The 26,480-nt window shown below is 37.3% G+C and overlaps 1 protein-coding gene across 9 annotated transcripts in view; it reads right to left on the bottom strand.

Annotated features, from left to right (window-relative positions):
- TTN (titin) overlaps nt 1–26,480 on the bottom strand; it is a 242,512-nt gene that overhangs the window by 99,430 nt on the left and 116,602 nt on the right. For 7 of the 9 annotated variants that reach the window (XM_062578197.1, XM_062578203.1, XM_062578202.1 and 4 more), the window contains 4 exons: nt 6,075–6,134; nt 5,762–5,845; nt 1,420–1,470; nt 200–595 (listed from right to left, as the gene is read on the bottom strand). In XM_062578197.1, the coding sequence (XP_062434181.1) occupies nt 200–595; nt 1,420–1,470; nt 5,762–5,845; nt 6,075–6,134 (591 nt within the window). Of the gene's footprint in view, nt 1–199; nt 596–1,419; nt 1,471–5,761; nt 5,846–6,074; nt 6,135–6,722; nt 6,801–7,350; nt 7,456–21,055; nt 21,140–21,495; nt 21,577–22,208; nt 22,293–23,044; nt 23,126–26,480 lie in introns of all 9 variants that reach the window. The other 2 variants (XM_062578204.1, XM_062578196.1) reach the window with 2 other exon arrangements.

Raw genomic sequence — 26,480 nt, forward strand, 5'->3', positions numbered from 1 at the left:
TATTTTGATTTGTCTCATTTATGTGCAGAAAGTGTGATGTGAAAATGCCTTAGAAAAATGCCTCAAATGAAAATGCTTAGTGATTGATGGAAACTAAAGGATGCATCTACCAGCCTATGTAAATTCACAAAGTACCAGTGCTGCGAGCTTTAGAAATAGTTACCCCTTAAATTACTGATAAAGTTGAAACAGGGATTACCTTCAACAATGAGCTTGGCCGTAGAGGTCTTCTCTTTGTTCCCCAGTCGTAATACACATGTATATTCACCAGCATCTGACAGCTGGACATCAATAATATGCAGCTTCCTATCTTTGCCATCAGCGATAAACCTGTGCTTTGGGCTCTCTCGGATGTTACTTCCATCTTTCATCCAGCTGGTAATTGCAGTGGATGGTGAAATAAGGACTTCAAAGATTGCAGAAGACCCAACAGATTCTGCTTCTGTCAGCACTATATCCTTCATCTCCTTGACAAACTTCAGTGGCACAGCCTTAAGTTGGTAAGTGAATGGAGGCTCCTCAGGAGGCTTTTCACCACCACTGCCTGGCCTGAGTTTCCTTCTTTCTGCATCTGCTGGTGAAGGTGTCTTCTTGGCTGTAATTCAGATTCAGAAATGAATATACAAATCCTGATATGTTGCTTTTGCTTGTAGGTATTCTGCAGAGCTGAACAGGAAAGGCCACCTGCTTCACGAATACATTTCACAGTGTGGCAGAGGCCCGTGCTTTTAATGGAACTTCAGCAGACGGGCTGAGACAGCAAGGTTAAATTTTTGTGCTACAACTAATAATGCTAGCTGAACTGAAAAGACTGGCTCTGTATGACTTACTATGTCCTATTTCACAGATTTACTCTTAACTGAAAAATCAAAAATCTCTGTGGGGACCAAAACATGGGAGAACAATCATTCATTCCTGTCTTTAATTCGAAATGACAGATATTTTGAGCAAAATTGTGTTTAAACTTAATATTAATCTGATTCATACAGATTTCCCAGGGGGTGTCCCTTCTTTGCCCTCACCAATAATTTTTATCCTGAAAGGGAATGTATGGCCCTGTTCACCTGATGCAGCTGTGCTGGGAGGCTGCACAACCTCTAACTACCTTTGTACCCCTCCTGAGTTTAGCCCTATCTGATACTCTCAGGACGTCCAGCTACTGAGGCAGGAATGCAGACATAAGCAGGGTTAACTCTCACACCCTATCAGTGACTGAATCAGCTGAAATTTTGAAGATAATCTCATTAAAAGTGTGCCCCTTAACAAATATTACTCAAGATCATACAGAATGTTATAAAATTCTTGACTGGATGGAGTCTAATTTAGAACAATGCTGATAGTCATTTTTGCTTAGAGCTTTAGAGTTCAAGAATGCAAAAACTATAGCAATCACAGGTATTTAATTATAACTCTTCTTACCTTTGATTGGACTGATACCCTTGGGAGCTTCTTCTTTTGGTGGCTTGGCTTCTGAAGTAGAACAGCAATAATATTAGGATGCAATTAAATAAACATACGTATTAAAATTAAGACAAAAATTTCTTTTACAAATAAGTTTTTCTCCTCCTTTGGATATAAACACATACAGAGAGGAGGAAGATATAAACATATATATGTTTATACAACTTATATTGTCTATGAATGGTATGTTGACTATCTTGAAGGACAGGAAAGCCGTATATTCTGCAGAATGAAAGGCAATTTAGGAGCTCCTAATCCCTCAATTCTTGTCCTGCCCATTATTTTGTAAAATTCTGCAATTCCCTGTGACTTAACTCTCAGGTAGGCTCTTGATCAATGAGACTAAAGAGAAAACCCTGCAAATAAATACATAGTAAGTGGTACCCAACGAGTCTCAGGAAACCAAAGAAAACCTGTGTAAAGCATTTTTTTTTTTTTTTAGGTAGGTAATAGAAGAATCCCTCTTAGTGTTTCAGAACTCATCCATAGTGATACTGACATCTAAAAGTGTAACGCTAAGTGATGCCAAGGAGCACTGAAAAAGAAACTCATGCTCCTCTGCCGCCTGCTCAAACGCAACCAATTAGAAACCACCCCAATTTCACTGTCTTCACATAGCATTGATCTAACTATCTGGTACAACCACAAAAAACATCTGTCTGATCTCCTCGCTTGTTAATCAGGGTAGCTTAAGTACCTATTATAATTTAGATGCTATTTTAGAAAAAAGACACAGTTGTACTAATGAAGCCAACAAAAATATATGTTGTATAAATTAAATATATGTTTCAAGACAATATGATATTCTCACAAGTGAGGGATGTTCCATTAGTTGAACAGGTTAGGATGGATCATCTCACACTTTTGAAAATATTTCCCATGTGATGCAGCTTCTCACCATCATTTTATGAAAGGTGGTATAAAAGATACTTTAAATGGGAGAATGATATGAATGAAATGCACGACATTCTATTGCAGTGGATGAAAAAACAAATACTAGAGAGAGCTTTTCTGAGAAGACAATGGCATATAACATGGTTTAAGCAGTCTTATAAAAATGTAAGACTAAGACAATGAACATAAATTACACAGATGCACATACATAGAGATACAATGAACACGTGACAAGGGTGGCTGAATGCCATTTCAGACAGCTGACAGAATAGATGAAAATGTGCATGGCATTGAAGAAGAAAGACACACATCAAAATGAAAAATGGTATTTTCTCCTGAAGCAAATGGTATGAGCACTTTGTGGAAGAATTTGGCAGTGGTCTTCCTCACCTCGCTTTGCATGAGACTTTACAGGAACATCCACAGCTTCTTGTGACTCTCCAGGTTCATCCAAATCCCAGTCCTCACTTGAGAGGCTACTGGTCTGCTCAGTCACATGAGCAGGTTCTGATTTCTGGTATTCTCTCTCTCCTATACATGGGTCTTCTACCTTCTTAGGAGTGATTGCCTTACCTACGCTTAAGGAGCAAGGAAATTCTCCATTTGCAGGGGTTCCTTTGCTTGATGGTGTTTTGTCTGAAAGCTTTTCCTTCTCTTTTCTGTTGATAACAGATCTATGTTTTCCAATGCCATATTTAGCTGCTGATTTTTCATCTGATGTGTCTTCTGTCACTGGAAGTTCTCTCCCAGAAAGCTTCACATCTTCCACAGGCAAAGATTTCTTTTCTTCAGTTTTAACTTTGCTCACTTTTTTGAGAGTTGGAGATTCTTCCCTTTCATCCTCAGCGATTTGGGGAGCTAACTGAAATTTCTGAGGTTGCTTTTTATCATGATTCCCTGATGGCTGAATAGGAACTTTCTTTACTGACTCAGATTTGTCAGGTATTTTATCGCTGACTCCCTTTTCATATTCTCCTAGGGAAGCTTCACTTTCTGTTCCTTCTCTTGTAATCATAGTATCAAATTCTTTTTCCATGGACAGCTTTTCAGGGGGGGTTGATTGTCTAATTTTGTCTTTATTTAAGTGGATACTGAAAGTAGTTTTGTCTTTCTTCTCTGATGTAATCCTTTTTCCTGTTTTTTTATCATCAAAGAGTGCTTTCTCAATTAACAATGGTCCTGCACGCTCCTCATAATGAGCTTCAGCGGATTCTCCTTCCTCTGTAGAATATTTTTCTCCTGCTTTCATTTCCACTGCTTGTGGCTTAATGGACTGCTTAAAAATATGGCAAGCTTTTTTTCTGGGAAGGGTCTCACCATCAGTGGTGTGTTCCAAGTCAACATAATTTTTCAAAATTGTTTCAGTCTCCTCAGGCAATTCTAAGGAATCTAGTTTTTCTGAAGTAAGATCTAGATTCTCATCTTTCTCATTGTTTTGAATAATATTCACTTTCTTTATTTCTTTAATAAGAATCTTATCTATAGGAATATCAGCTACTGGGGTACAAGATTTCTCTGTCTGGTGAGTTTTCTTTTCTATATCGTACTCTTTCATAGATTCTCCAAGAGGAACTTCTTCAGATTTCTCTACAGTAAAATCTTCTCTTTCTTCTTCATTTTTAAGCGGAGATGTTTCAGCTATTCCTGCCTCTGTGATATCCTTTACAAATGAAGCTTTACCCTTAAGGGAAAATTCTTCAGGTTGCAATCTGGTTTTTGATTTTCTCTCTTTTCTCAGAACTCTTTTCTGGTCTCTGTCTTCGTCAGGCTCTCTGGAGACATATTTAGGTACAGAAATTGACTCAACTGCCTCTTCTTTTTCATGCACAGGAATGTTTTCTTTGTGAGGAACACCAGACTTGTCCAGCAGTCTCTCAACAACATCTTCCTTATGAATGACTAACTTAGTTTCACCTCCCTTTTCTTCTCTGGAATCTCTTTCTGTATGTTCAGATGCTATATAAATTAATTTCAATTCCTCACCAGGTGCTAGTGGTTTATCCATTGCATAAGTAATGTGATCTACTGCAGCCTCTCTTTTCTCATGTGTCAGGCTAAGAGTCTTTCTTGAATCTGTGTGTGTCATTTTTAGCTCCTCTCCTTCAGGAGCCATCGCAAAATATTTAAGATCCTCTTTCTCCTGCTCATTTCCCTCTGGCTTCAGTATTCCGGGAACAGTTTTTGGTGAGACTTTTAGCTCAAGTGGCTCTCCTGTCTGGATATCCAAAACTGTTTCCTTAGGACTTGCACTCTCTTTAACATGCAAGCTCTTCTCAACTGAAATCTTCTTTAATACAATTGATTCAATTTCGTCTTCTTCCACTGAGGGCATTTTAACTTTACGCTTTAGTATAGCTGGTGCATCAGCCTTTTCTGCAGCTACAAAGGTTTCACATGTAATTTAAAGAGTTAAAATCCGTAAGAATAAGCATCAGGAACAATATATTTTAAGACAATATTCCCAGCTATACCTGAAATAAAATGAACACAGAACACTTCCTTCATATAACACAAAACTTACAGTACAATTACACAAACAGGAGAAAGGTAAGAATGGCACACACAAACAGCAGAGAGGACCGAAGTAAACTGCTGTTAGGCTACAGAGCAATGTACCACTAATCTGCCACTCCAAACCAGGCTAAGAGTAGCAGAAAATGACAGCTCTCTAATGCCTTTGTGGCCACCTCTATAAAATGGGTTAGTAGTGCCACTGCAGGTCTAGTCAGACAAGACAAAATGCCAAGAAGCATTGACGGGTGAGTTTCTTAAATGCCCAAGGTCCGAACTGCACCTGAAGATGAGGCCCTTTGAACAATGTACAGCAGCATGTACATCAACTCTGCTGCTGAATCTGAAACTCTGAGTGAAGGGACTCTTCAGGGTTCGTTTCTCACAACAGGTCTGACCAAGGTCATAAGCATATCAAATAAAAGTAGTAATACTCTAGTTCTTCAATATTAATGCCACTTTTGATCACCAATTCAAAAAAAAAAAAAAAAAAAAATAGAAAATCACACAACATAGCATTTATTTTTTAGAAATACGTGTAACTTTCCATACAGAAAATACAACATGCAGGTTACAAGACATACATCAGGACATAAAGCACACTGAGGAAACAACAGAATACAGACATTTCAGAGTAGGGCAATAAATAAAGGCACACATTTCACCATCAAGAAACAAGAACACAGATTCAGCTGAATGGTATATCACAGATACATGAGTTCTTTCAGATTAGGTGACAGTATCTAGCACAAGGGAATCTTTGAAGAGCATCTTAAATTTTCTTGGAACTAATGAGTTATATGAACATACAGCCCTTAATTCTCCTTTCATCTCAAATGTAATTAGGTATCTCAGAGAGCAAAGCTCCATGAATAGAATAGAATTAAGATAATACCTGCTTTCTTTCCAACGACAGGGACTGTCACTGGAGCGGTAACAGCGGGTGCTGGTTCTGCTGCAGGTTTTGGAGATTTTAGAACTGTAGAAAAGAATAACGGTACTCATGTATTTGCTTTATTGAATTCTTTTGTTTTAACCACAATATTATCTAACATGTTCTGTAAAGTGTGTGAAACTTCTACTCCTTATAGCACTAAAATTGAGATATTTGTGTAATGTACTTTTAACTAGAAATCTCTGATAGATGCATAACGAAGAAAGATGCATAACAAAGAGTGCACTGCTGTTCATGACTAAAGAAGTCTTACCTGCTGCAGGTTTAGGTTCAGGTGCAGGAGCTGGAATAGCTTCTGGCTTTGGTTCTGGCACTGCAAACACAACAATAACAAATAGGTTAATTTACATGTTTTACAGTCTCATTGAACTGTAAGTTAGCAGCAACAATATCCAAAGAGTTAATGGAATACAGATTTTACTTTTTTATATTTTATTTATCCAAAAGCAAGAAATTATCTTCAGGTAGACTCTCTTGAAGCAAGACACAATGGAAAAAGATGTATTTTTCAAGCATTGAAGACAAAAAAGAAACCCAGAAGAACTCAAAGTGGTTAATCATGACACAATAGTCATGGATAGGCTGGATGATAGTAATGCGTTATTTTACTGTAATGTGACATTTAGCGATGGATATTGTTTAGTTGCAACAGTAAAGAAAAGAGTCGCCACACATTTGTACCTTTTGGTGGTTCAGGCACAGGTTTCTCCTCCTTTTTAATGACAGGTATCTCAGCTTTCTTCTTAGGAACTTCTGGGACTTTAAAATATTATTTTCATTTTGTAAGATATATTTAAATACCTTGAATCCCCCAATACCATTATCACAACTTATTTAAAAGTTTAACAGTAAGGAAACAGTAAGGAAAACAGTAAGGAAAAGAGTTGCCACACATTTGTACCTTTTGGTGGTTCAGGCACAGGTTTCTCCTCCTTTTTAATGACAGGTATCTCAGCTTTCTTCTTAGGAACTTCTGGGACTTTAAAATATTATTTTCATTTTGTAAGATATATCTAAATACCTTGAATCCCCCGATGCCATTATCACAACTTATTTAAAAGTTTTAATCTTCTGTACACATAGTTTCAGAAGTTTGTAAGATTTAGAAATATGTATTTTTAAGAGTGAGATTTGAATAAATTAGAAACATTAAATGGGCAAAAGGACAAATATTTCCAAGACTTTAACTAAACACATATTTGGATTAAGTAATTGTTTCAGTGTAGATATATTTATATATATATATATATATACATATATATATATATATAATAAAATATTTGTAAAGTTCTCTATGCACAGTGAAGATTGAGAAATAGAATCACAAAATGCAGAATTCAGATCCAAACGTGGGTGCGTGGGTGTCAAATTTGGTTTTGTCTTCAGTACAGCTTTAATTCATACAATTAGACTAATGAAAGCTAAATCTGGCTTCCATTCCTGAATTTCAGAGAATAGTGTTTAAAAGCGGATTCTTTTTTTTTTTTTTTTTTTTTGCATTATTCCTTATGAGATAGATGTGAAAGTACCTTCAGGTTTCTTGATTTTTTCTGTTGGCGTAGGTACTGCTTTAACTTCTGGTTTAGGTTCTTTCTCAGGTTTAGGTTCTTCCTCTTGTGGTGTCTTTTTAAGAACTTTAAAAGAAAAAAGAATTTCAGTTTTTAGAGCACATACAAGCAAAAGAGTAAGACAGTGAACAAGACAAAATATGACCCATATAAATACAAAAAGAAGAAATAGGTTCCTAAAATATGTAATTTAGTATGAATGGAAGATTTTGTATAACTACTTAAGATGTTATTGTGAAAGAATTTTAATTTCAAAGTCACCTAGAGTGAAAAGATACATTAATTAAGAGAAGTTCCTCTGTTCCTCTAAGAGGAAAGATATTTTTAACTACACTAGAAGAAAATGTCTTATTTTAGTACCTTCATGGAAAAAATATGATGGGTACATACTTCTAAGGAATAGTAGAAGCAATTACCACAATAATGAGTTTTTTTAAAAGATCGTAAATTTACACGTAACTATGCATCAAGTAGAAAATTGTTTAATATGGACATTTCATATCAAGTTAATTTTAATCTTATCTGCAAATATCCAATATGATACTAAAAATGTAACAATGTAAATAACATTGTTTCAGTTCTCATACATTTGCTTGTCAGTACACTTTGGATACTATTCTTAATGTATCTTATCTGTACATTTACACTGAGCAAATATTGGATTACTCTATGAAGTTTTATTCTACAGAAAAATGGCTGTACATAACACCTGAACAACTTATGTCATTCCCATGTCTTCTTGTGGGATAAAAAGAATATGTGTCATATTTAAACGATGAATTACCATAGATAATTATGCCTTAATATTGCTGTTACTGATCATTTTCAGGGATAAAATGCACAATTCTGGATTAAACTCCTATTGACTTCTGTGAGGGAATAGCACTGAATCTTCCAATCTAGTGTTTGGAGAATTCAAGTTTATACCATGTATCATTTCTATTTCACTTATTTTTGTCCTGTCCGACATCTATCTTAGATGTCTAATAAGACTGTCATCTGAAGAACTGAGTATCTATGTTTATGCTGTCTGAAATTTGAAGGTCAGTTGCAAGGTATCCAGACATGAATGACTCCCCCTATGGTGTTTCAGAAAGAATAGGAATTATTATTTTATTTTTTTTTCCCAAAGCAGTAACTGAGTATGAAGTGATTTAGAAAGCTCCAGACTTTGCAGGAAAGAATGACTAATGTTCATTAATACCACTGGATCCCCGGGGTCTGCAAACTACTTCTAAGAAAACCATAAAAAAGAATACAGATGCTACATATGTGATTTTTAACCATGTTTACACTGTCACTGGAAAATATTTAGGGGTCCGGAAAACTGCCAGCTCTAGTATCAGCTTTCCAAAGAAGAGTAAAACAGAAGAGTGTCCTAGAGAACCAGATTCTCAGCGTCATGCTCCGATTTCACCAGAGATCCTTTGGATCTGATGAATTTTCAAAATGTCCCTGCTTCATCATGCAGCTATAAACTCCTTCCCAAGAAATAGCTATCAGTAGTACTTCATTTACGTAATTTTCTACACCACACACACATAAAGCAATGCTACATAGTGAGATGTACTGACCAATCATAATATGCAGGCTTTTAAAACAAGAGTCAAGTTACTATACCTCGTTTCAAAACAACTTCTTCTTTTGGTGGAGGGGTAACTTCCGGAATTATTCTGCGAGGTTTCTTTACAAGTCCAGGCACTTAAAAGAACATTATTCCAGATTTTATTATGGGTTCATAGCAGTAGTAAGAGGTAAGCAACAATTAATTACTCCAGACACACAAAGCTGGTCCAGTTGAACATTCAAAACAAACGGCTGAGATTGAAGTTGACAGTTTTAACCCTTTTTCTGTATGTATTTGTGCACAGTCGACTTACAGGTCTGTGCATAAGAGGAAATTCTCATACAAATCAAGAAGAGAAGTATGGTCTGACAAAAGTCTTAAAGTTATGTATTCAAGGACAGTTACAATATCTCTTTTTCCTCTTTCACTCTTTTATTACAAGCTCATATTACCTATCTGTTTATCAGAACTGCCAACCTATGATATTCATAAGGATCAAGCCAGTTTAATTTCCAAACTCTGAACAGCACTAAGAAGACACATTCACCGTGTTGCTTAGATTGCTTAAGCTTGAGTACATATGAAAAATATAAGGAAGTACAATAGGGTGGAGGCCCATAGGGTAAACTGCAAAGGCTTGCTCAATTCATTATTTGTCACCAGCTATGGAAAGTTTTTTCTCAGAAAATTAAGTTGCTTTTTAGACAAATAGTAAATTAAATATGTTTGAATAATGTTTTATATCTATAGAATATTTAAAACGTATTTAAACAGTATATGCATTTATTTTCTATTTCTCCCTAAGCAAAGAACTGAAGCGAGAATCTACACAAGTGACAAAACCCATAAAAACACTCTTATTCCTACTCTTCTGTGATCAGCTGCCTTGCATCTCATGATTTGCATTACGGAAAATTAAGGTGTACATAAATATAAGAACATGAACATATACATCCAAGATTTTAGAGCCCACTCTTCAGTATAACCTAACAAAACCAGCATTTGCTATTTTGGAGCAAATTAAAGAAGCAGAGAAACACAACTTTGGGCTCATGAGAAGCTTGAATGACATAAGATGCTTCTATCAGCGAGGTACCTTTAGCAGGTGGAGGTTCCAGTTTCGGAGGCTCAACGGGTTTTGCAGTCACAACTTTCTTTCTTGATTCAGGAGCTTAAAGAAAGTAATTTGAATTCTACTACACATATCCTTAGATTCAAAGAAGACAAAATTTCTCCAAAAAACCCAAACAACTGATTAATATTATTGACGTAATAAAAAGATAAGAGATACAAAGCTCAGATTCTTGCTAAGTAACTGTTTAGAAGAAGTCAGATGATCCAGAAGAAGCATAGCTGATCTGAAGCCCATGACTGTATAGTAGCACCAGCAAATTATTGGTGAGGATTCTTTTAATTTGTAAGAATGTATTAAAGATAGAAGAATATGTTAGGGATATAAGAGTGTGTTAACATTGTTAAGATATTTTTAAAATAAATTGATTTTTTCCATAAATTTTGAAAATAGCCTGTATAAACTGACTTGGCATAACACTGCTAAAAATTCATAAGGGATTGACCATTAGTAAGGCTCATCATTAGACTGATAGTAAATTAGGAAAAAAAAAACTAAAAGTGGAATATTTTAAAGCACGCTTTTCAGGACTCATCATATAATTTAAAAGGATTATGTGTTTGCATTCCTACTGTTAATTGTGGCTTCAGATGCTTATACCTTTAAGTAGTTCTTTTGCCAGTTTAATATCTTCTATCGGTGGAGTAGGTGCTGGTGGTTTTCGCTTTTCAGGAATCTTCTTTTCAGGTTCAGGCTCTTTAAATAATATTAGGTAGATTTAGTATAAATTTACTACCATGGAAGACAGATGAAGAGTACAGACACAAAGATGGCCCTTTTTCTATTTCCAAAGAAGTAATTAAAAAAACCTCATTGATTTAAATGAGAGTATGAAAGGGGCTAAGGCTATCGCTTTGTTGCTAGCACAGACAGACATCCAGGCTGACATACAGAAAGCAAAACTCATTTCCAACACATAATGACAGAGAGCAGATACACTGAGACCTGCAACGTACAGGTACATGTGTAGAGAACGACAGAGCAAGAAAAAAATGCATAGTAACGAAAGGAAGGTGTCTGGCAGCTTATAGTTACTTTGTATACCTTTAACAGGTAAAACTTCTGCAACTTCTGCAACTGGAATTTCTTCTATTTCTTCAGGCTCAATCTCCTTTACGATTTCATATTCTTTAAAGAATATTGACAACTAGTGTAAGTTTCCAACGCTAAGATCATTTGACATGAACAGATAACATACAGATAACATTAAAAAGAAAGCTACTCTAATATACGCAGACAAATACACTTTAAGTTAGGTATTCACTCAGTATCTGTTCATATGGTTATCTTTGCAGTTGATGCAAACTTTTGAGAATATTTCTCTATTTATCGGTACGAATGATTCAAGGTTGTGTGAAGGATTGTGTTTTTAGGTGCACAATTAAACAACATTGAATTTGTGGATGAGTCATTGCAATTGCAAGAATAAAATTGGAATGCTGTTGGTTCATTTAAGATCATAACAGCAATACCAATAATACGTTTGAAGGGACTCATATTTAGTGGGAATTCATCATTGTCTTAAAAAGAGAATAATAAAGGATGCTCCTTCTTAAGAATAAGCTGAGAAGGAGCATATGCCAGTGGAAAATATTATTTAACTTTGGAAGTGACATTTTGCCTTCATAAATGAAGATATAATAGTAGATATAAGAAACATAGATTAATATTGCCTAAAAATAGAAAGAACAATTTACAAATGTTTAAATGGAAAAAGAAAGGACAACATCCACATTAAGTCTAATGTTTGCAAGAATATGACAAATGATTTTCTTAACAATGATAGCCATGATGACATATACCTTCAACTGGTGGTGGTTCAGGTATTATAGGAGCAGCAACAGGTATTTTCTCCTCTGGAACAGCTTTCTCAGGCACCTCAGGCACTTTAAAAATATTAATTCCTTTTATTTGCACTTATATAAACATGTGTATGAAACGTTAAAAAAAAAAACAAAAAAACAAAAAAGCAGAGACAACTAGCACACAGAATACCACAGATTAGTATCAAAAATGATGAAAGAATGCTTGTGCTTCAGATATATTTAGACTATCTTCGGCAAAGACTAACTGCCACATTTTATAAACTCAGTTACTAAAGAGTGTAGAGAGAAGAATAGAAGAACATTTTCAAGAGGTGAGAATGAAGTTTTCTTCTCAGGAGGTTCCTCCTGGCAATATATACCTTTGGTTGGAGCAGGCTCTGGTTCCTTAAGTTCTATCTTTTTAGTTGTTGCAAGAAGCACTTTCTCTTCTGGGACAGTTCTTTCAGGAATTTCAGGTGCTTTAAAGATATTAGTTATTTGTTACTTTTGTGAATATTAAGATACATATACGCACAATATAGAAAAGTGCAACGACTCAAAAGAGTAAGATATTCAAAAGATGAAGACTAAAATTTTAGTAGTAAAATACCCACTCAGGTATTTGAGCACTGGGTATATCAATTAGAAAAGGAAAAAAAGCAACGCGAAAACACAGAGGACAGCCTTGTCACTGATGTTAAGTACCTTTAAGTGGAGGAATGTCACGTTTTTTAAGGCTAGGTACAGGTTCTGGTTTCTTGGGCACGGCCACAGGCTTCTTGGGCACGGCCACAGGCTTCTTGGGCACGGCCACAGGCTCTGGGGGAACTACCACTGGCACCTCCTCTTCTGGCTCTTCGTGCTCAATCACCTCAGGCACTTTAAAGATATTAGTTCTTTTTACCTGACAGAGCTAAAGATGTGCATACACCATAACAGCGAACAGCAAACCACAAAAGAGAGTCCTTGAAAGACTACCAGGGAGTCCTCCTCAAACGGCAACTCGTCCCTCCTGTGGGCTGCTGCCAGCAAAGAGCCACGTGGGCTTATGACAAAGAGTTTGCTGACTAGCCCCACTCTCTCTGCCTTGCACAGACAGGGACATACAGACAGGACAGGACCAAACACTGCTCACACACCTCCCAGCTGGACGCAGACGGCGCAAAGAGCATTCAACAGAGCGGTTACCCGGTGGGCAAAGCAGGCTCTTTCAGGACACCCTTGTATACCTGCAACTGGCGGAGCTTCTGGCTCTGTAGGCACAGGAACCGGTACCTCCTCTTCTGGGACCTCCTCCTCAGGCACCTCCTCTTCTGGCACCTCCTCCTCTGGCATCTCAGGCACTTCAAAGATATTGTTGTATTTCATTTTTGATGAAAACACGTGCCAGTCGCAACAAAAAACAACATGACAACAGAGACGTTGTACATCACAGAGGTCCATTCAGTACCTCACACGCACGCGCAGCACGATTTACCCAGGGTGCACAGCCTTGCACATCTCAAACGCAAAACAGACACAGCCCAAGTGAGGGCAAGAGAATGCTTGAGAGAAGAAGATTAAGTATCATCTCCTTTGTTAAGATATCCATGGAGAAGGTACCTCTGGGTGCTGGAGGCTCTGGTGCTTTGGGAATGGCCACAGGTATTTTTTCTTCAGGAGCAGCCTTCCTGGGCACCTCAGGCACTTTGAAGATATTAGTAATAGTCAGGTTTATATATTCAACGGAAGATGAACCACGAAACATGAAACAAGGACGCATGCCAGAAAGTAACTGAATTGGACCCACAGCACTGTCCAGTGTCTGCACTCGGTCGCATACACATACACGCGTACAGAGTTTGTGTTCTTTCACTGCTCTCACGTGTGCATGCCTGAGCGAAAAAAAAAGGCTTTCAACCGTGGAAGGTTCAGGCCTAGTATGTACGCTCGCTAAGATATCTACAAAAACATGTGGACGCTCGCTGTGTCAATTTAACATTACAACTTTGGACACTACCCCAAAAGACATGCAATCAAGTTTTGAAATTTAAAATGCTAGTGTTTGATCATTCAGAAAACAAAACCTAAGCAGTGATGTCAAATATGTCTTGTGTTCTATGAAACATGCCAGGTAATCGAGTACCCAATTCATACACAGAACAAAAATGTTTCAGGTAATCACAAACGGACAGGACAACAGACATCAAACGTAAGATTTAAGACAGTAAGAAACAGTCATCTTCAGGCCAAGGCTTGCGCCAACAAGTACCTCGAACGGGTGCAGGTTTGGGTTTTTCTGGCACAGCTACAGCTACACGCTCTTCCAGAACAGCTTTTTTGGGCACCTCAGGCACTTGAAAGATATTAGTGTGTTTTAGTTTTGTGGGGACAACAGATGCACAGAAAACTATAAGATAAACAGCAACACAGACACAGAGTCTTATCTGAGACGGTGCTGGGGTTACATACAGTTGTCATTTATCCTTTGCTTCAAACATGTGCAATGACCTGGGTGTCAAATACGTTCATGCAGGGAATAGGAATTCTGGTTTTAGCTGTAATTTTTGAGTCAAGGTGGGAATGTAAAAACGTATGCCCTCTTTGTAAAACAATTGAGCAAACACCTGCTTATGGAATTCAAATGCATACGAAAATTGTCTGTTATGCATTGTTCATGACTGCTCATTGTAACATTATTTTTGAAGATCTTTTGCTTTACTATTACCACTTCTTTCTATCAATAATTTCATTTTATGCAAATCTCCAATTTCAGTTTTCCGCAGTTCCTGTCTTCTTTGTAGATCACTTTGCCCATAGAAACGCATACTTCCTCTTTTCTCCTTTGGCCTATAGTAAAGGTTCTTTCATATGCTAATGGGATCACCTGTTGACACATCCATTGTATTATTTTAGCTCACTGACTCAAACTTTTAGAGTGGTGGAGAAATGATATTGGTGCTGTCATCCATCATTATGGACTGTTAGAAGATTTGAGGATGCAGCATCATGTACTTTAAAGAGAAGATTCCCTTCAAGGCTTTTCTTCAGATCTAACAGTCATTCTCTTTAAAGGAACCACTCTTTAAAACCTTAAACCATAAACTTTACAAATAGGTCAGTATACTGCAGATATCTTTCAAGGAACAGGATCTGGTCGTTATGCCACGTTTTGATACCCGACATTGCAGTTTATGTTCTTCACTCACATCCCCCAGACAGAGCATCACAATTAAAGTTAGTTCTATTAAGTTTAGGAGAGCTTGATGTGTCTTTCTTATATGACTCTAATAATGATGATATGTACCTTTGGCTGGTGGTGGTTCTGGTTTTTTGGGCACAGCAACAGGCACTTTATCTTGTGGGACGGCTTTCTTGGGCACCTCAAGCACTTTAAAGACATTATTATCTCTTAATTTCACAGTAAAGATAAGTACAAAAGATTATAACACTGATCACAAAATCAAAGAATTTAGATGTTTGTAACACTGTGACATTCCACTAGGGTGTAGTTGGCTAGTCACTCATGCAGTATCAAGCATGGAAGAGGCTAGGGGTACAGGACACACAACAAATGTTACATAAAGAAGGGATAATGAAAAAAAAAAAAGTATTGATCAAGATATGAAACAGAAAAGCAGCTTCCCCCACAAGTAATACCTTTAGCTGGTGGAGCTTCCGGTTTCTTGGGCACGGCCACAGGCTTCTTGGGCACGGCCACAGGCTTCTTGGGCACGGCCACAGGCTCTGGGGGAACTACCACTGGCACCTCCTCTTCTGGCTCTTTGTGCTCAATCACCTCAGGCACTTTAAAGATATTAGTTCTTTTTACCTGACAGAGCTAAAGATGTGCATACACCATAACAGCGAACAGCAAACCACAAAAGAGAGTCCTTGAAAGACTACCAGGGAGTCCTCCTCAAACGGCAACTCGTCCCTCCTGTGGGCTGCTGCCAGCAAAGAGCCACGTGGGCTTATGACAAAGAGTTTGCTGACTAGCCCCACTCTCTCTGCCTTGCACAGACAGGGACATACAGACAGGACAGGACCAAACACTGCTCACACACCTCCCAGCTGGACGCGGACGGCGCAAAGAGCATTCAACAGAGCGGTTACCCGGTGGGCAAAGCAGGCTCTTTCAGGACACCCTTGTATACCTGCAACTGGCGGAGCTTCTGGCTCTGTAGGCACAGGAACCGGTACCTCCTCTTCTGGGACCTCCTCTTCTGGGACCTCCTCCTCAGGCACCTCCTCTTCTGGCACCTCCTCCTCTGGCATCTCAGGCACTTCAAAGATATTGTTGTATTTCATTTTTGATGAAAACACGTGCCAGTCGCAACAAAAAACAACATGACAACAGAGACGTTGTACATCACAGAGGTCCATTCAGTACCTCACACGCACGCGCAGCACGATTTACCCAGGGTGCACAGCCTTGCACATCTCAAACGCAAAACAGACACAGCCCAAGTGAGGGCAAGAGAATGCTTGAGAGAAGAAGATTAAGTATCATCTCCTTTGTTAAGATATCCATGGAGAAGGTACCTCTGGGTGCTGGAGGCTCTGGTGCTTTGGGAATGGCCACAGGTATTTTTTCTTCAGGAGCAGCCTTCCTGGGCACCTCAGGCACTTTGAAGATATTAGTAATAGTCAGGTTTATATATTCAACGGAAGATGAACCACGAAACATGAAACAAGGACGCATGCCAGAAAGTAACTGAATTGGACCCACAGCACTGTCCAGTGTCTGCACTCGGTCGCGTACACATACACGCGTACAGAGTTTGTGTTCTTTCACTGCTCTCACGTGTGCATGCCTGAGCGAAAAAAAAAGGCTTTCAACCGTGGAAGGTTCAGGCCTAGTATGTACGCTCGCTAAGATATCTACAAAAACATGTGGACGCTCGCTGTGTCAATTTAACATTACAACTTTGGACACTACCCCAAAAGACATGCAATCAAGTTTTGAAATTTAAAATGCTAGTGTTTGATCATTCAGAAAACAAAACCTAAGCAGTGATGTCAAATATGTCTTGTGTTCTATGAAACATGCCAGGTAATCGAGTACCCAATTCATACACAGAACAAAAATGTTTCAGGTAATCACAAACGGACAGGACAACAGACATCAAACGTAAGATTTAAGACAGTAAGAAACAGTCATCTTCAGGCCGAGGCTTGCGCCAACAAGTACCTCGAACGGGTGCAGGTTTGGGTTTTTCTGGCACAGCTACAGCTACACGCTCTTCCAGAACAGCTTTTTTGGGCACCTCAGGCACTTGAAAGATATTAGTGTATTTTAGTTTTGTGGGGACAACAGATGCACAGAAAACTATAAGACAAACTGTAAATCTGTCAAATGGCATTCATGACTCTCTGTGCTGTGCTATTTTTTTACGGTTATTTGGGCATTATCATTGTTTCTATCCTACAATTTTACTCTTCTTTCTTCTTCTATGTTTGTATGCTTCCTCTGTTTTTTGCTTAGGATTCTCTTTTCTAGAAGAACTCTGTCTTACAATGTAATTAGTACTTGCTGTTTTCAGCTGGTTTCCTATCGTATTTATTTAAATGGTGTAAATACTTAATATATCCTCACTGTGAGCTGGTACTTCACTTTATTGAGTCTCATTGTGTTCTGGATGGAGGGAATCTGGTGTTGATGGAACATATAGTTCTCTTTCTAGTGCCTGGGACTTTCTAAAAGAAATGATGCAACACTCCATCATTTTAGACTGCATACTCATTTACAGTATCCTTGGATATTTATTTAATATTTCAATTATAAAGTCTTCCATTTTCCTTATTCTGAATGTGTGAAAGCGACTGAGGAAATAAATGTCTCTTATAAGGCTGAATTAAGTGTCTACAAGTACCTTACAAGTCACTAATGCTGCTCATACAGTGCAACAACTTTATAAATTACAGATAGCGGAGAATGTTGACTTATGACAAAATACAGTGAAAATAATAATTAATGGTTTAAGAAAAAGATTTTGCTCCATATGTCAACACAGGTACCTGAAGGTATTTACAATTATTTTGTTCTGTGTACAGAAACAGATAGTCTTTGCAGAAATCTTCAGTTTTTGCTTGTTCTTTCTTTCTGCCCTTCCCATTCCTAACTGTAATAAAGACAACAGTTTATGTATCCATATTCATATTAGCATTCACAAAATGCTAGTATTTTCTGATAGACTGTATTTCATCATTCCTGCTTGATTGATTGCTATAGCCTAATAAAATCAAACCTCTCAAATTTTTTGAAAATGCCAAGAAATAGTGCAACAAAAATTTAGATGGGTTTAGTAGGGCAAACATTTGACACTCCTGCATTCAATTACTATTTGGTACATCTTTTCCACATTTTGGATATCAGAGTGTGACAGGAAAAGATTACTTTAAAATGAGACTCAAAAAAACCCCTCCTTTCCCTATGATGATGTTGATGATGGCATATACGTTTCGCAAGCAGAGCTCCTGTTTTTTTCAAGTACAGCAGTGTGCACTCTCTCCTTTGGGAAAGCCCTCTCAGGCATCTCAGGCACTTAAAAGTTATTAGTGTGTTTCATTTTACAGTTATAATACACCTAAACATCAGTGCATAGACTGAAACATAGACTGCTGTAGAAATGTTTAGAAGTAACAATCTGCTGCTAACCAGCCAGTCCGCCACAGACTCGTGCTCTATTGGAAATTGTTCAACAAACACCATTTAAAATATCAGACTGGACATGACAGAGAACAAAAGAGGTTAAGACAGTGCTTAAGAGAAGATTTGGTGTGTTTATCATGATACTCATGATAATATGTACCTCTGGCTGATGGAGGTTCTGGTTTGCTGGGAACAGCTACAGGAATTTTCTCTTCTGCGTCAGCCTTCTTGGGCATTATCGACTCTTTAAAGATATTAGTATCTTTTAATTACGTGCATTAAGCTTAAAAATGAGGGTGAAACATACTATTTGAGAGAAGAAAAGGAGATCCTGTTCATAAGATGTACCTTTAACTCGTGGAGCTGCTCGTTTTTTAGGTACTGCAACAGGCTCTGGCTTCTGAGGCACCTTTGCCGGCACTGGCTCCTCAGGTGCCACAACAGGCTCTGGTTCCTCAGGTGCCACAACAGGCTCTGGTTCCTCAAGTGCCACAACAGGCTCTGGTTCTTCAGGTGCTACAACAGGCTCTGGTTCCTTGAGTGCCACAACACGCTCTGGTTTTTGCAGTGCTGCAGAAGACCGTGGTTTTCCGGGTGCCAAAACGGGTTCTGGTTCGTCAAGCACCACAGCAGGTTCTGGCCTCTGGGGTGCCACAAAATGCTTTATTTTTTGGGAAACTGCAACAAACTCTGTTTCTTCAGATACCACAAAAAACTCTGATTTCTGGAGTGCCACAGAAGGCTTTTGTTTAGGAGACACCACAACATGCTCTGATTTACGGGGTGTCACAACTGTCTTTGGCTCCTCAGGTGCCACAGTGAGCTCTGGTTCCTCAGACGCCAAGAGAGGCTCTGTTTTTTTGGGTGCTACAGCAGACCTCGGTTTGGGGGGCAAGATATGCTTTACTTTTTGGGGTGCCACAACAGACTTGGACTCCTCAGGTGCCACAGTGAGCTCTGGTTTCTCAGGTACCACAACAGGCTCTGGTTTTCGGGGTGCCATAATACGTTCTTTCTCCTCTGGTGCCACAACTGGTTCTGGTCTGGGGGGAGCCAAAAGAGGCTCAGGCTCCTCAGATGCCATGAAATGGTCCAGTTTTGGGGGTGCTACAACAGGTGTTGCAACTTCATGCACCAAAAAAGTCTCTATTTTTTGGGATATTGCAGGAGGTTCTTGTTTTTGAGGTGCCACAGAGGGCTTTGGTTTTGGGGGTGCCGCAATCGATTTTGGCTTTCGGAAAACTGCAGCAGGTCCTTTCTCTTCGGGGAGATATGTCTCAGCCACTTCATGTACATAAAAGATATTAGTTCTCAAGTTAACAATTGCGCAGACATACATATCAAGTTTAAGTGAATAACAAACCAAAAAACCACAACTGTAATGGAAGCATTAAAAACATAACAAGCATGATTGATTTTGTTGGTCTTTTTCAGGACAGGTAGACAAATTTTGGCTTTTCTCCCTTCACATGCATGCACACACATGCCCCTCACATCTCCACTCAGAAGAGCATACATGCATTCACAATATAATGTAAGCTGTAAGTAAAATTCATAATTATAAACAAAATTGACAAGACAAAAGATATTAATAACTCTGCAACTAAGAAGCTGAAGACTTTTTCAAGAATTATCAGCAATGGCATATAATTTTTCTTGGTAGAGCTTCTGGTATTTTAAGTAGGTTGATACTTTCTGCTCTTAGTACTTAGTAATGGGTACTTCCCCCTTTTTGACTATTATCAGTTTAAAGATGTTAGTTGCATTTGTTTTCACAAATGCAAACATGTGTTAGGAAGAAAAGTAAGTATAATCCAAAATAGTACAAAGAATTGAAACATAAAATACAGGTAATTGAGACATTCCAGATTTGTCACTATTCATCAAAAAGACTCACATATGTCTGTCTCACATACACACACATGCAGGACTCTTAGAACAAGAACAGTTCAGAATGTCAGAAAATAGAAGGTCTGGAAATAATGGTGGTAAAGATAAGAGGAAAAATATTGTTATTGTTTTTTCATTACTGCTGAGATTTACCTTTTTCAGGTATAGGTTCTGGTTCTTCAGGTACAGCCTCAGGTTCTGGCACAATTTCAGGTTCTGGTTCTTTAGGCACAACCTTAGGTTCTGGTATTTTAGGTACAGGAACAACTTTCTTCTCTGGAACAACTTTCTTCGGCATCTCAGGTTCTTTAAAGATATTTATTTGATTTACTTTTAGGAATTTGAAGACTAGGAATTAAAAAGGAGACAATAGCTCCAAGGTGAAAATTATCAACATCAGAAAAAAGAGAAGAGGCTCAGATAAGCCTTTTATGTATTTTTCATATTGCTTGACGTGCACCAGTAATAGCTATTGTTGCTTACTTGGAGCTATTCACAAGTGAAGATGACAACACAATCTAAAACATTTATAAATATCAGAATATAAAAAAGAGGATGAATGATACAGATTCTAAAAGGTAATATTCAGAGAAACAGATGAAAATTTCTGTATGATATTATCAGTACGGAACATGTACCTTTAGGCGGTGGAGGTTCTGGTTTTTTAGGAACTTCAATGTGCACTTTTTCTTCTGGAACCACTTTCTTGGGCACCTCAGGCACTTTAAAGAAAGTTATTTACTTTATTTGTATGAAATTCAAACCTGTGTCTGTAGTTCTAAAGACACTAAGAAAAAGCAGAATTCAGGGACAGAAAAACATCACTGGTTTTGGCTAGCAGTATCAATTCTTTTCCTTGTCTACAGAAAATTCTCTCTGATGTCTCTCTGAGGTAGTAGTCTACCGCTGGCTACAAAAATGCCAAATTCTCTTTCTCTCTCACACACACATGCAAACACTACAATTTACACAACAAAATAACTTATAAATCTTTTATAGCAAAAAAATAACTAGTATGTCAAAATAGTACTCTAGAAAACAAACGGCTATTCTTCTATTCTTCATTCACAGCTGTTACCTTTAGCTGGTGGGGGTTCTGGTTTCTTTGGTACTTTGACTGGAACCTCTTCTGGGACCACTTTCTTTGGTACCTCAGGCACTTGGAAAATATTAATAACTTTTACTATAAGAATTTCATAAGCAGCATTAAAGTATAACAGCAGAACAATATTAGTATACACCAATTTCCAGATCTCTCTTTTTCCGTGTTAGTAGACTTGAAAAATCTTAGACAACAGAAGAAAATTCCAACAGAAGTCTTCCTTATTGTTTTTGATAGTATTAAAAAAAAAAAACAAACTAATGTTTTCCCTTCTGCTAATTGTTGCATAATAAGAAATACCTTTAGCTGGTAGAACTTCTGGTTTTTTAGGCTCAGCAACAGGTACTTTCTCTTCTGGGATTTTCTTGGGCACTTCTGGCACTTAAAAATGAATACTTATGTTAATGCTATGAATTTAAATTATTTGTAAATAGCAGTAAAGCGGGGAAAAACAAGCAAAAAGGACGCAAGACAGCGTCAGTTAGACACACTACCCTTTCCCAGATAGGTTTTTTGCTCTCAGTCTTGGCAAAAGTCATCTGAGAGTATCAAGGGGAAAAGAGATTGTTCCCCAAAATGAAATATATAAGCCACAGTTTATAAGAGAGAAAAGATGGAAAAACAGTATCAAAAAGGTTTTATCAGTGAAAGGAAGACAAATTACGTCGGGTTTTATTAATGGCAAGTACCTTTAGCTGGTGGAACTTCTGGCTTTTTAGGCACAGCAACTTTGATTTTCTCTTCAAGAACCACTTCCTTGGGTACTTCTGGCACTTTAAAGAGAGATTATCTTCAGTTAATATATGGAATTTTACAGCTATGTTCAAAACTTTGGAGTAGAAATTGCAAATTATGAATATCCTTAATAGAATCATTTGTTGATGTGTTTATTGACTTAAGTTTCCTTTATGTGTCTGCAGAATATGAGGAACACCTCAGAGACTTCTGGAGTTTTTTCTCCTCTTAATTTAGATTATTCCTCAATTTTAGTCAACTACTTCTCTGATCACAATTCGACTAAGATTGACACTGTTCTTTCTCCATCTCTGGTTACATTCTTCTATGCATGATGTCTTCTCTTCATCATTTTTTCATTTATAAATGGAGAGTTTTCTTCTGTGTTAGATGCGTGTCACTTATTCTGTACTTTGAAATTCTTAAGCTCTCTTTTGGAGCTGACTTTTCATTGTCAGTCCAAAATATTTCAGATCACAGTCCTATTTTCTCTTTAATATTTCTGCTATGGTCTGCAAGGATCAATCTCCTCTCTGTCCAACTTTATCAGTATTTCTGACTCACTGGTACACTAATAACAATTATCATTCAAAAAAAAGAGGGTTTAGAGTTTTCAAAACACTAGCATGTAGAACTGTGGCCACAGAAAATAAAGGTAATAGAAAGGTTTTTAAAGCACTAGCAACATAACAACAACAACAACAGAAAAGCTAACATTCACAGAAACAAGGCAGAGATTATTTTCTCTTCCAAAAAGTATTTTTATCTGTAGTTCTATAGCGAAACATACCTTTGGCTGGTGGTGGTTCTGGCTTCTTAGGCAGTGTGACAGGTACTTTCTCTTCTGGGATTTTCTTGGGTACCTCTGGTACTTTAAAGAAAACAGTATTCATTTTGTTATATTCAAGACATTTAAAGATGTAAATTTTTAAGAAAGACAGACTCTCATAAGAAGTATATTAGAAAGATTCATTAGACCAGATATGAAAAGAGATGTGTTAGGCCAAAAATGTTGTATACTGCAATATACTACTAGGAATTTTTGGAAATGAGAAATAAAGATTCATTTATTTTTTAATATAAATCCTAAATTCCAAGAGAAAGAGAAATCTTCTCTTCAAAGTGACATATATTGTTGACATATATCTCTAGGTGGTGCTATTAGCTTTTAAGGCAGAGACAGGTATTTCTCTTCTAAGACACAGTTCTTAGGTACCTCAGGTGCTTTAAAGATATTAGTGCACTTTAAAGAATTAGAAATTAGAAAAATGGTACATTAAGAACGGAAGAGCAAGATGAAACAAGTAAACACGAGCAGACACACCAATAAGAATTACACGTTCAGAAATGTCTTATTGGTTGGATTCCAAAAGAACATGTTTAACGCGGCTTTGCCGGGGGTCCTTCGCCACCCAGCAGTGATGTGCCACACAAGCCTCTAGTTCCAACATGGAACCAGAGGCTTCGAATTCATCCATTAGAATGAATCACAACAACTGGTTTCTGAGCCTAATGCTATCTCCATCCAAAATTCATTCAACTGATCACTAAGTTTAATGAGTGCTGTGAAAGAAAAAGTGTATGTACTTCTCACTTGAGTATTGATGGAATTTTGCAGGCTGTTCACAGGACCTCTGCAATAGGTGAAAAGATTTGTTCCGTATCTCACTGCCTATTGACTCAGCTACAGTTTTCCTTATCATTTTCTGTCCTTCTGGCTGGCCTCTGACATAATTTCTGTGCCGTATAAGGAACAGCTAACCTCGACTAATTTCTATTCATTTGACGACAATGAAAAAACAAGGGACAGAAGAAACTTGAAAAAGAAGAAAAAGGTGTGCTGGCCTATACCTTTGGGTGGTGGGGCTTCTGGCTTTTTAGACACAGGGACAGGTTTCTTTTCAGGGATTGCTTTCTTGGGCACTTCAGGCACTTGAAAGATACATAAAAGATTTTAATTTCATGAATTTCAAGTACACATGCAAATAAATAAGACTAGTAAAGAAATATGAAAAGGGATGTGTACAACATAGATGTCACAAATCTCACATGTGAACTACAAACAAATTATTACAATTTAGACACGATTTAAGAGAGACAAGAGATTTGATCAACACAAGAAGACAAGACCTCAATTTTACGAGTTTATCAAACTACCTTTAGGTAGTGGAGGTTCTGGTCCCTTGGGCACAGGAGTAGGTTCTGGTTTTTTAGGCACACCAATAGCTACTTTTTCTTCTGGAACAGCTTTCTTAACTACTGCAGGCACTTTAAAGATATTAGTTAATTTTAAGAATTTATAAAGAACAGAATGATAGGTCACACAGAAAAACAAGTTGGTAATGTAAGTAAGGAATTAAAAAGAATGAACACAAAGATTAATTACATTGAACAAGAACTATACCATAAACATGATCAATTTAACTTTCCTGGAGTTCATTGCTTTGCAGTGAAGAAGAGATGAAGAAGATCAAATACCTGTAGGTAGCAGGGTCTCCTCTTTTCTGTGAACAGTAGAAACTTCTTCTTCTATGTAAATTTCCTCATAAACTTCACGCACTTGAAAGATATTAGTTTAGATAATTTAAATTAACTCTAGATTAGTATCTTCATACAACAAGACAATGTGGAAGACAACAAATAAAATCAAGCTTATTTAAAGACACACAAGTCTACTCCGTATCTGCCCTCAAAATTAGGATCATTTCAATTGAAGGAAGAAAAAAAATTCTATTCTACCCTGGCCTGACCTCTGCAGGTTGTCCGAGGAAAGATCTGTGATATGTCCTAAACTGGGCCACTTGCTCAGATGTAGAGAAATGGTCCTCTCTATTTAAGCTTTGTCATTTTTTTTTCTTTTCCTTGGACTGATCTCAAGTAGCAGGGTCACTTGCCATTATCTTTTGCACTTAAAGCTAAACAAACACATTTTTTTTTCTCAAGAACAAACCCAGGTGACAGTATTTTTAAAAATATTTTAATTAATTTTAAGTAAATTATGTGCTTAATAATACTTAATGTTTTTTCACAATTTATTAAGCCACACTGGAAACTTCATACTAAAACTGTTGCAGCTAACTAAACTCTGTGTTAAAGTACACAGAATATTCTGAAAGACATTAAAGAAATATATGTGAAACTATTCCTTTTATCCTTCTAATCCCACTCAACATTTCTTTTATCTTTAAGGTGCGGTACTTCATTAAGTATAGCAGGAGGCATTTTTTCTTTGTGGATAGATTTCTTGGGCTTTCAGGCACATAAAAATATTGGCTTATTTTAGAAATACACACTAAGAAATAAGTAGCACAGGTCTGTAAAACAAAAGTGCTACCAGAACAACATGAAAATATATGGTATTATGCAGTGAACAGAACAGCTCTCTACTCATGTGCCTAGACTTTCTGATGTTAGTAAATGATTCTAAAATTTAGAAATCTATAAGTATCTATAGCTGCCTCTGTCTTTTTATTAATGGTTACATCATCAGAATAGCAAACTATTGTCACAGGGTCTCCTCTAGTTTAGTATACGAGCACGATGGATTTCTTACTTAGTATGTCAAATTTGGAAAAGACTAGAGAAAATTCATTTGGACATTGTATACCTCTAGCTGGAGGAGCTTCCTCTTTAGGTACAGCAGCAGGTATTTTCTTCAGTTGCACAGTTTTCTTTGTCACAGCAGGTACTTCAAAGATATTAGATTCTTTAAGAATATTATCATACACAAAGTGTAAGTAACAAAAAAGCAATGACAGACACATGGTATTTAAGGGAACGTTAGAATAAATACATGGATTAATTTATTGGAACAGAAATGGAATGATAAAGATGAATAACTGACTGACAGGGCATGTGCTACTTTATATATTGCTTGAATAGTTGGTTTACCTTTAGCTGTTGGAACTTCCAGTTCACTAGAAATAATAGCAGGGACTTCTGCTTCAGTTGGAACTTCCTCATAAACTTCAGGCTCTTTAAAGATATTAGTTTATTTTACACATTTCCACAGTATTTAGAAGCCAAGATTAGAAGCACAACTTATAATGCAAACACATGGAGGCATACATGAACAGTGAGTTCTTTGAACACAAATTATTTAAATATATTAATATTTAAAAATCCTAAATTATTTAAATAGCCTGATCATATAGCTGCTATGGCTACAAGTGATAATTCCTAATTAGTAAAGTACAAATTTACAAAAATAATTGTTTTCTTGTTAC

This window comes from Rhea pennata, chromosome 6, assembly GCF_028389875.1.
Source record: "Rhea pennata isolate bPtePen1 chromosome 6, bPtePen1.pri, whole genome shotgun sequence".
NCBI classification, from domain to species: domain Eukaryota; kingdom Metazoa; phylum Chordata; class Aves; order Rheiformes; family Rheidae; genus Rhea; species Rhea pennata.